Source organism: Typopeltis vanoorti, chromosome 1, assembly GCF_054136105.1.
Source record: "Typopeltis vanoorti isolate ZY-2024b chromosome 1, IOZ_Tvanoo_1.0, whole genome shotgun sequence".
Classification (NCBI taxonomy): domain Eukaryota; kingdom Metazoa; phylum Arthropoda; class Arachnida; order Uropygi; family Thelyphonidae; genus Typopeltis; species Typopeltis vanoorti.
Window position 1 is genome coordinate 191,076,151 of NC_143549.1, and position 12,088 is coordinate 191,088,238.

At 33.5% G+C, this 12,088-nt stretch overlaps 1 protein-coding gene across 5 annotated transcripts in view; it reads right to left on the reverse strand.

Moving 5' to 3' along the window:
- The window catches only part of LOC150110721 (sec1 family domain-containing protein 2), a 397,942-nt gene that overhangs the window by 341,171 nt on the left and 44,683 nt on the right, over positions 1–12,088 (reverse strand). For all 5 annotated transcript variants that reach the window (XR_016549025.1, XM_090400427.1, XM_090400445.1 and 2 more), the window contains exon 5: positions 10,687–10,764. Coding sequence is in view for 4 of the 5 variants with exons in the window: in XM_090400427.1 (XP_090256553.1) it covers positions 10,687–10,764 (78 nt within the window). In the remaining variant the exon portion in view is untranslated. The remainder of the gene's footprint in view (positions 1–10,686; positions 10,765–12,088) is intronic.

The window sequence follows — 12,088 nt, forward strand, 5'->3', positions numbered from 1 at the left end:
GAAGGACGCTGACCTGCAGAGATAAAAGAGTTATCATTCCGTTGTATAAGATCCTGATCAAACCACACTTAGACTATTGTTCTCATATTTGGTCCCCAGGATTTGAAGGGGATAAATTAACTGTGGAAAGAGTACAGAGGCAGGTAATAAAGACAGTTTCAGAACCGTACAATGTTAGTTATGAGGATCGGCTGAGGGAATGTGGACTGCAGAGTTTGGTGGTTAGAACAAGGAGAGGTGATATGATTGAGACTTTTAGACTGTTGAGAGGTGGTTACAGGGCTGACACTGGGGAATTCTTTTGTGTGGTTGAACAGCAGGAAGGAGTGATGACAAGGGGAAGTTACAAAAGGAAACTGTGAGCAAGATGGTGAGGAGTGGTTTCTTTGCATTGAGGGTGGTTGAAACATGGAATGCATTGTCTGATAGAGTGGTGAGAGCGAGAACAGTCAATGAGTTTAAGGAGTGGTATGATAGACTTTGTGTTTCCTAGTAGGGACCTCCCACGATGAGTCTTGATAGACTTGCGTTTCCTAGGAAGGATCTCCCGCAATGACTCTTTTGACTCCTTGGAAGCCTAAATAATAATAATAATTAATAGCCCAAATCTATGATAAAGGAGAAATACAAAAGGAGTTTATGAAATCAACTATAATACCAATATCAAAAGATGAATAATGATAATAAATGCAGCCAATTTAGAACAATAGCCTTAGTCCCCCATGTTAGCAAAATTCTGCTAAAAATTATTCAAAATAGAATTTATTCAAAAATAGATTGTCTACTGGATGAAGACCAATTTGGATTCAGAAAGAATAAAGGAACAAGAGAGATGATACTCTGTTTAAGAACAATAATAGAGAGAAGAATAGACCCTAGTAAAAATACTTGCATTTGCTTCCTTGATTTAGAGAAAGTGTTTGATAAAGTAAACCAGCAAATACTCCTGTATTGTCTAACTAATATCGGCATGGACTTGAGAGATAGGAAATAATTTACCAAATTTATAAATATCAAAATGGACTGATTAAAATCAATGATAAGGAGAAAATAATAAATATAAGAAGTGGAGTAAGACAAGGATGTATATTTTCAGCACTTTTATTTATTTATATATTGGAAATGCCATTCAGGAAACTAAAGATAAAATAAATAGCAAAAAATCAAACAAACAAGTCCTGTAGTGATAAGTGAAACAAGAAGTCTAATTAGATCAATCAAAATTAGAAGGGATAGGTGGTATGGAGGGCATGGACTTGTAAAAAGAATAATTGAAGGCAAAATAGAGGGGGAAAGAAGAAGAGGCAGACTAAGGAAAAGCTTTGTTGACCAAATCAAAGAAAGCATGGGTTTAAAGGAGTTACAGATTAAGAAGAGAGCCAATGACAGAGTGGAATGGAGGAAATAATTCCTGAGCTACCAGTCCCAAGACTGATGCAACTGATGATGAAAGACAGTATGGTGTAAAAAAAAAAAAAAAGTAGATTACAGCAAGAAATCACATTTCCCTTTTCCTTTGTGTGTTGGACTCAATAGTCATGCTCTAATTAATGTACTAATGGGGTAGTTAAGTCAGTTTTTACATGCTTATCAATTGTGTATTTTAGGCCAATTTGCCAATTTTGTGCGATGGATTTCTGGGAGGAAAACCCCTACCACTTTTGTATGCGACTTTCAGTTGAAAAACCTTGATCAAGGTTCTTTATGTCTAAATGGGATTTTAACCAGGTCTTCCCAACCAAAGGGCATCATCGAAATAGACTGAGCTATGGAGGCTCCAGAAGAAAAAGCTAATGCAAAATATAATGTTGCTAAACTGAAACTTTATGTGAAGTAATAATTTATAACTTATATTTTGAATCAGACTGAAAACCGTTTTATCATTTTTTATTTCTATAGAAAAAATATTTTCTTACATCAAAACAAAAGGTCTATTTAAAAAAATTGCCATACATATCAATCTAATAAAGTTACATTCATCTGTTGATAAACTAAAAATTCTTTCCAAACTGGCATTTGATGGTGGAAGTGAAACAGAATACCGAACTAATTTTAATAAATTTTGGGCAGATTCTTTGCTAAGAAACCATTTCATTTAACAAGAGATCTATTCCTTCAATATCCAAGGACTTCAACATAAAGAGAGTTTAGAGGGAACACTTTTTCATAATAATTAGTCCTGGGGGGGGTGAAAGAGGGGAAAATAGTTCCACTGCATAAAGGTTCCAAGACTGCAGTTGCAAATTACCAACCAATCAGCATATCAGGAGTCGTTGTCAAGGTTCTGGAGAAAGTAGTCAAGAGAAAAATACAGGAATGGATAGATGAAAATGGGATACTGTATGGAGAACAGCATGGTTTTGGTGGTGACCATAACACTTGAGATGATTAGCTCTACTCACACATTCCTGAATGCTAACAATGTCAAATTTCCTCCTAATATCTTCATTTTTTATCATTCTACTATAGATGCCATTTCTTCATTCTCACATCTTTCTCAAAACTCTCTCTTGTCTCCAGTCTTTGATCAAATGCGGTTTTTCTAGTCCAATTCTCATATCCATAAGTTAGAACTTGTTTTAACATTATCTTATACAGCTAATGTTTTGATTCGACTAAGTTCTCTCTTATTTCATATAAATTTATTCAAGTGCCTTTCTACCATACCACCTTTGCTAATTCTGTTGTCTATTTCCATATTTAATTTGCCATCCTCACTAAAAATTGTATCTGAACAGCTGAAATATTTTACTTGTTCTATAGATAATCCATTCAGGATGCAGTTGATATTTTCAATGTTTCTACCTATTTTCATTGTGTATATTTTTTTATTGCTGATTTTCAAGCCAAATTTAATACAGCAGTTATTCCATTTAGTCAAGAAATTGTGCAGACTTGTGGATTTATTTAGAAGCATAACATCATCTGCATAAAGTAAAGAGCTAAGTTGAATAATGCCAGTTTTGATCAGGCCTAGTCCATTCATAATGGGATCTACAGATGATGAATAACAGTGGAGATAATGCACATCCTTCTTTGACACTTGATTTAGCATGAAATTACTTTGTTCAAACCACAATGAGTCCCCAGATTCCTTGGAGGTGTTACATAATAATAATAATAATAATAAATGAGAAAAATCTCAAGCTGCTCTAGTAATGACATCTTCCAAAATCACACATTGTGTATACTGTTCATTCTATTCAAAGATTACCATTTGTTTACATTAAAAGGAATATCAAATGCGTGATTTTTGCAAACTTGTAAAATGAAACTTTCACAAATGCAAGGATAATTGCATGAGTTGTGAACACAACTATTAATAAACTTGCTTCAAAATCTCAAACTCCTCTCAAGACAGTTTGCAATAACAACAACAGGCAGAGTAGCTGTTTTAACACGTTGACTGTCACAGCAATTTTTAAGATTCGGGTCTCAGAAGCCAATTTGATTTAATCATATTATATTATTCAAAACCCTAATTATGCATTATAATTAGGGTTTTGAATAATATAATATGATTAAATCAAATTGGCTTCTGAGACCCGAATCCTAACACCAAAAAACATACAGAATGTGTTTTTGGATAAACAGGTCCTATGAGTTATCTGATAGTTGCCATACATAACAGAAAGTTCTTCACAGTAGCCAACTGCAAGTTAATTCGTACTCAGACATGCTTTGACTTGTCATTGTTTTGCTAAAGCAGAGTTAGCGATATGTGTGTAAATTCGTCAGCAGTGAATCAAACTTAGTCGAGTATGTTACATTTACTTCTTTATTGAGTGTTATGTTTTATAATTATTCGTATAATATATATTTATAACCCCACAATATGAATAAGAAAAGCCCACTGACTCAAGCAGAACTTGTGTACTATGCTAATCTAAGTGAGTCAGAATCTAGAAATACAATTTTATTAATACAGACCAGTATTTTACAATAAAAAACACATATTCAAACCTACCAGTTTCGCCAGCAAACTGTCTGGCTTTTTCAAGGTATTACGGAGATATGAAAGTTAGTAAATGCAAATTAAAAGGAACATAAAAAACGTTGTAAACCAAACTAGTATCTATGGTTACACGTTTCGCGTGACAGAGATGACTTATTCATTATCACGCATGCGTGTTTGTTGTAGACTTGTAATGTGATTACTGGCTAGCTGTAGTTCAGATTGATTGAGAAAGAGGATCAAGTTTTTCCATGAACTGTTTAGAATTACACCCTGATTTCTGTTGAGGTTTCCGCCGGTTATTAGTACTATTGTCGCATCCTTAAATACACGATGCCTGTAGTTGTCATCGAGATATGGCATGGAGCTGTTTTGCCAATCTATCGTGTGGTTAGACGTGCAGAAATGATGTGCTAAGCCGGAAGGGATGCTTCTGTTGTGGTTTACATCACCAACATGTTCTTTTTGTCTAATTTCTAAACTTCGTGAAGTTTGTCCGATGTAGGCAAGACCACAGGAGCAGGGAATGTAATATACTCCTGGATATTTGTAGAACGGAACTTTATCTTTTGGAGATCCTAAAACTTGTCTGATGTTGGTGGTTGGTTTGAAGACCACTCTGATGTTGTGGGCTCTTAGTATTCTTGCTATTTGATAAGAAATTGACTTGATGAAAGGTATCACTACAGTAGAAACGTGCTGATGGTGGGATTCTTCTTGTCTGGGGTTGTCATTGTATAGATATTTTTTGATGATGTTTTGAGGATATCCATTTTGTGATAATGCGTTGGCTATTAGTGAGAGTTCATTCTGTGTATCCTCCTCTTCTGATATAAACTTTTTGGCTCTATGTTTCAACATGTGGATAATACTCAGTTTGTGTGACTGTGATGGTTTGAAGTACAGTGAAGATATCTTCCAGTATCTGTGGGCTTTCTGTAAATGGATAATTTGACACTGTTAGGTTGTTTTTTTATCAAAATATCTAAAAAATGCAGTTGGTTGTTGTTTTCTACTTCCAGAGTGAATTTTATCTTGCTATGTATTGAGTTGATTTTATCTACAAACGATTTAAGGTTGTCTAAGCTGTCTTGCCATATGATGAATATATCATCCACATATCTCCACCATGTAGATGGTTTCGGAGAGATTGTAGAGAGAATTTCTTTTTCAAGTTTTTCCATGAAAAGGTCTGCACAAGATGGTGATAGTGGGCTTCCCATTGCTAGGCCTTCTAATTGTTGGTATATGGTGTTGTTAACCTTGAAGAAACTAGATTGAAGGCAGTGTCTAAACATCTGTGTGATGTCTAGAGGAAAGAGGTCTTGGATGATGTTTATTACCTCTTCTACTGGAACATTGGTGAAAAGGGATACAACATCTAGGCTGACTAGCATGTCAGTTGGTGCAATCTTAATGGCTTGGAGTTTATTTACAAAATGTTGACTATTCTTGATATAGGATTCTGTTGATCTTATTTTATTATTTAATAAGTTTGCAAGATGCTTTGCCAAAAGGTAGGTTGGTGATGATCTTCCATCAACTATTGGATGGAGAGGTATATCCTGTTTATGTATTTTAGGTGTTCCATATAGTCTTGGGGTGATAGGATGTGAGGGTTTTAGTGTTCTCTTCACTTCTTCTGGCCAATTGTTATAATTTCTGATTAGTTAGTTTGTTTCATTATGATTTTTAATTGTCGGGTCTCTGTCTAGGATTTTATAAGTTGAGGTGTCTAATAGTAATACGTTTAACTTATCATAATAATCTTTAGAGTTGAGGATAACTGTAGAATTTCCTTTATCAGCTTTTGTAATAATGAAATGAATCTGATATTCTCACAAGAAATGAATCTGATATTCTCAAAAAAGTTTTAATTTCGCGATTACGCCCAAAAATATTCCTAAAATGGATTTTATGTGTGGAATTGAAAAAGGCCTATATCCACTACCAAAAAACGTTCCCGACACTATTCGATTCAAAAGTACAATAATCCTAGCCAAAGCAAAACAACCTGTTCTCAACACGTCTCCTTGTGATAGAAAGGCAATTCTCAAGTTGAAGAAAAATAAAGATATCATTATTACAAAAGCTGATAAAGAAAATTCTACAGTTATCCTCAACTCTAAAGATTATTATGATAAGTTAAACGTATTACTATCAGACACCTCAACTTATAAAATCCTAGACAGAGACCCCACAATTAAAAATCATAATGAAACAAACCAACTAATCAGAAATTATAACAATTGGCCAGAAGAAGTGAAGAGAACACTAAAATCCTCACATCCTATCACCCCAAGACTATATGGAACACCTAAAATACATAAACAGGATATACCTCTCCGTCCAATAGTTGATGGAAGATCATCACCAACCTACCTTTTGGCAAAGCATCTTGCAAACTTATTAAATAATAAAATAAGATCAACAGAATCCTATATCAAGAATAGTCAACATTTTGTAAATAAACTCCAAGCCATTAAGATTGCACCAACTGACATGCTAGCCAGCCTAGATGTTGTATCCCTTTTCACCAATGTTCCAGTAGAAGAGGTAATAAACATCATCCAAGACCTCTTTCCTCTAGACATCACACAGATGTTTAGACACTGCCTTCAATCTAATTTCTTCAAGGTTAACAACACCATATACCAACAATTAGAAGGCCTAGCAATGGGAAGCCCACTATCACCATCTTGTGCAGACCTTTTCATGGAAAAACTTGAAAAAGAAATTCTCTCTCTGCAATCTCTCCGAGACCATCTACATGGTGAGATATGTGGATGATATATTCATCATATGGCAAGACAGCTTAGACAACCTTAAATCGTTTGTAGATAAAATCAACTCAATACATAGCAAGATAAAATTCACTCTGGAAGTAGAAAACAACAACCAACTGCATTTTTTAGATATTTTGATAAAAAAACAACCTAACAGTGTCAAATTATCCATTTACAGAAAGCCCACAGATACTGGAAGATATCTTCACTGTACTTCAAACCATCACAGTCACACAAACTGAGTATTATCCACATGTTGAAACATAGAGCCAAAAAGTTTATATCAGAAGAGGAGGATACACAGAATGAACTCTCACTAATAGCCAACGCATTATCACAAAATGGATATCCTCAAAACATCATCAAAAAATATCTATACAATGACAACCCCAGACAAGAAGAATCCCACCATCAGCACGTTTCTACTGTAGTGATACCTTTCATCAAGTCAATTTCTTATCAAATAGCAAGAATACTAAGAGCCCACAACATCAGAGTGGTCTTCAAACCAACCACCAACATCAGACAAGTTTTAGGATCTCCAAAAGATAAAGTTCCGTTCTACAAATATCCAGGAGTATATTACATTCCCTGCTCCTGTAGTCTTGCCTACATCGGACAAACTTCACGAAGTTTAGAAATTAGACAAAAAGAACATGTTGGTGATGTAAACCACAACAGAAGCATCTCTTTCGGCTTAGCACATCATTTCTGCACGTCTAACCACACGATAGATTGGCAAAACAGCTCCATGCCATATCTCGATGACGACTACAGGCATCGTGTATTTAAGGAAGCCACAATAGTACTAATAACCGGCGGAAACCTCAACAGAAATCAGGGTGTAATTCTAAACAGTTCGTGGAAAAACTTGATCCTCTCTCTCAATCAATCTGAACTACAGCTAGCCAGTAATCACATTACAAGTCTACAACAAACACACGTGCGTGATAATGAATAAGAACAATAAGGCATCTCTGTCACGCGAAACATGTAACCATAGATACTAGTTTGGTTTACAACGTTTTTTATGTTCCTTTTAATTTGCATTTACTAACTTTCATATGTCCGTAATACCTTGAAAAAGCCAGACAGTTTGCTGGCGAAACTGGTAGGTTTGAATATATGTTTTTTATTGTAAAATAGTGGTCTGTATTAATAAAATTGTATTTCTATTATGAAACGACCAAAAATGTATACTTTAAATGAGTCAGAATATGACGAGATCTTTGCCGAGGATGGTTATAACAGTAGCGATTATGAACCTTCTGAGGATTCGTGTGAGGTCAGTGAAGATGAAGTCGTCCCCGAGCCTGAAGATAATCCTGATCTTCCCAAGCAACAACATCAAATATGAATGATATTTTGTGGACCGAAATACAACAAAATCCTGAACAATTTATTTTCCAAGAGAATGTTGATTTGAAATTGGACACAACAGATTTTACAGTACAAACATTGGTGGACTTATTTTTTTCAGAAGAGTTTCTTGCATTACTGGTCAAACAAAGTAATTTATATGCTGAGCAAGAAATTGTAAAACTTCCACGAGTAAGAAAATCTCGGAGAGCATCACAATGGAAGGACGTCAGCATCGCAGAAATGAAACATTTTATTGGACTTTTATTACAAATAGGCCCTTGTTCTTTTCCAACAATAGAGCATTACTGGAATAGAAACCAAACTTTATAATATAATGTTTTGGTGATTACATATGAGTTGAAATAGATTCCAGTTGTTATTGAGTTATTTTAATCATGAGTCATATTGAATAATTTTAATAATATGATGTGCCAAAACTACTTACCAGATGAAAATATCTGTATTAACGAATCATTGATGCTGTGGCATGGAAGATTAAGTTTCCGCCAGTATATACAAAATAAAAAACACAAATACGGAATCAAACTTTATGAACTGTGGAAGTCCGATGGTCTTGTTATGAAAATAAAAATTTACTCTGGTAAGTTGGAAGAAACTGACCATAATTTGGGTCACACTACTGAAGTTCTTTTGACTTGGTGGAGAAATATCTCGATAAGGGGTACATATTATATATGGATACTTTTTATAATTCTGTTACTCTTATGAAATTATTGATTGCACGAAAAACTAATGTGTGTGGAACACTACGTAATAACAGAAAGGGAAATCCCATAGAGGTGGTAAATTGAAAAAAGGGGAGGTTTTTTGGCAGCGAAATGATCCTGCTATAGTATGTAAATGGAAAGACAAATGAGAAGTACTTTGTATTTCTAACATGCACGTTGTTCAAATGGTAGAGGTGCCCAACCGCAATGGAAAATTTTCGATGAAACCAAACATAATTCGAGATTATAACAAGGGAATGTTCAGCAGTGACTGATCAGATCAAATGCTGTCATACTACTCAGCTCAAAGAAAGACCATTAGATGGCCAAAAAAAATTGCATTACATATTATAGAAATATATATACATAATGCATTCAAATTTTTTCATAAAGTAATTAATTCTAACATAAAACTTATAAAATTTAGAGAAGCATTGATTGGAAAAGAGATTCTACCAGTTTCAAAGAAAGTTAGATCGGAAGAAGTTCATTATTTAGAGAGTATCCCACACTGAAAAAAAAACTAGTCCAACAAAGCCATGTCAAATTTGTACCCAAGTTAAAAAACTATGAGAAATGCATTATATTGTCCAGCCTGTGAAGAGAAGCCAGCACTTTGTGGAAGGTTGTTTTAAAAAATATCACAAAAAATAAAATTGTTCTATTACTTTGAATTTGATTTTCACTGCATGAATAAATTTTCTGTTCATGTACACCAGCTTTGATTTTTTGTTCTCTTTCCAGAAGCCAACTATCCTTAGTTACACTTATATACTACAAATATACTAGCAGCTGCATGAAAAAGGCAAGTCCAGCAACTACAAGATAAATCATAGTCAGCCCTCTTGACCAGATCGCCTACCATGAATTATCTCGTAGTTGGCAGTCAACATGTTATTAACTGAGTGCTTGCAATGTATTTTTTTTTAAGAAAAACCAAAAATATTTATTTACAGACTCTATTAATACAGACCACAATTGCTGTATCAATGTTATCATCACTGTTATATATAAAATTTCCGTTGTATAAAAGAATATTTCACAGTGCAAGTTATTCTCAATAATTACAAGACCAACTAGTATTTTTTTCAACTCATACACTGTTTCCTTGCAAAGGAAATAATAAAAGATTTAGGTAAGAAGAAAGAAAGAAAGAAGAGATAATTTAAAAATCATTGCTTACTATATCACAAGACATTTTGTCATTTTCAGTCTTATAATTTATTTTTTATTTATTTTTTTTTTTTCATTCTGTAAAATTAGAACTGGCAAAATAAAAGTACTTTTTTCCTGAACTTCATTAAATCTACATTCCAAAATTTGATAAATTAGACTGAAATCTGAGAAGAAATATAAGACTTAAAATATATAAATAAATTGTTTATTAAAATTAATAATGTTTATTAAAAATTGTTTATTAAAATTAATAATGAAAAGCACATAATTAAACAATTGAATAGTTTTGCTAGCAGTATATAAATTATATTCTGTAAAAACGTTGATGCAACATTCTGTTTAGTCTGTAATGATCTAAAGAAAAGGAGCACACAAACATCTCATGCTGTGAACAGCATAAGACTTTTTTTTTCTTTTATGTTTGGACAAGAGAACCTAAAAAATTGCATACAGTGATTTGAACAATTTTAAAATATTTTTAGCAGTTTGATAAAATATTACAACTTTAAATTATGCTAAATTTAAGTAAAATATCTTATTAAATAACTCACAGCAGGCTGTGAGTTATATACAGTTTCTACATATGATAACATATTTTCCAAAAGCAAAACATGATTAAATCAAAACAAACAGAATCCATATTAGTATTATTTAACAAAAAAAAAAGTTTCTTATTTACCTTTGCTTGAACATCAAGATTTTGTGGAAAAAGGCTTAAATCTCCTTCAGATGAATGTGCTCCATGTCTCCATTCAGCCTTTAGTTAATTTAATCATACAGAAATTATTACTGCAGCTATTACAAAAATACGCATATACAGTCATCCCTCGACTTATGTCAGGGTTCTGTTCCATCTTGCAGGATGTAAGCCGATAGGTTAAATCAGTGGTTCTCAAACTTTTTGAAGTCGGGGCACATTTAAAAGCCTTCAAATAATTGTAGGCGCACTATATACAAATTTCTGAGAAATATGTTATAATAATTAAGTCAAATATTACAGAAAAAATAATGCGATAAAAATAATAAAATGAAACATACCTTAAGTTTATTCATTCTTGTGTTTATGAGAAACATGAGCCTGATGTGTTCTAGCAATTGCTTCAATGTGTGGGCATATATTTGAAAGGAAAACTCTCATTTCCTTGTCAATACATTGAAGAGTTCCTCTCTTTTTACACTTAATTGTGGTGAAGGTAGAAAATCCTAATTCACATAAATATGATGTTGAAAATTGTAGTAAAATGTTCAAAGCTTTTTTAGATAGACATATATTCTTCTTTTATAGAAATCCAAAAGGCTTCAAGAGACAATTCCTTATGTTTAATCATCAATCCACGATCAGTGGATATAGCTGCCAGTTCTTCTTCTTCTGTTAATGTTAAACGAAAATCACTTGAGGTTTCCATAAATGGGTTTCTAATCCAATCGTATTGTTCAGTGTTAAGTGATGGAAAATAAGAACTCAATTTTTCTTCTAGACTTGTTAAATGTTCAACTATTATTGGAAGTGTTTCATTTATGCAAGTGTTACTTACCAATGGAAACATTTCCAAATTACCTTCAACAGCTTTTCTTTTCGAAATCTGTAGTTTTCTTTGAAACGCTTTCATTTTGTCAGTGGATGTGAGAATATTTTCTTCTTTCCCTTGCATACTAGTATACAAAATATTGAGCTGCTGAAATATATCAGCCAAATACTGTAACATGGCAATCCAAAATTCGCACCGAAGGAGGTTACAAAAATGTAATTGTTTCATCTCTTCAAAAAACGCAAGAAGTTCTTGTCGTAGCTCATGTACACGGGTAAGTACTTTTCACCTCAGTGTATAAAAGCAGCCGTCTGTGTTGTGAATCCATATCGATACAAAGCTTTTCAAATAAGCATGATTTGGCAGGTCTTGTTTTAATAAAGTTTACCATCTGAACAACTAGATCTAAAACTTCTCTTAATTTTTCTCCCACTGTTTTTGCCATCTAGGCCTCCCTATGAAGAAAGCAGTGAGTTATGATAACATTCTCATTTTGTTTTTTTACAAAAGATGTAAGGCCCTTAACATAGCCTACCATGGAAGGGGCTCCAT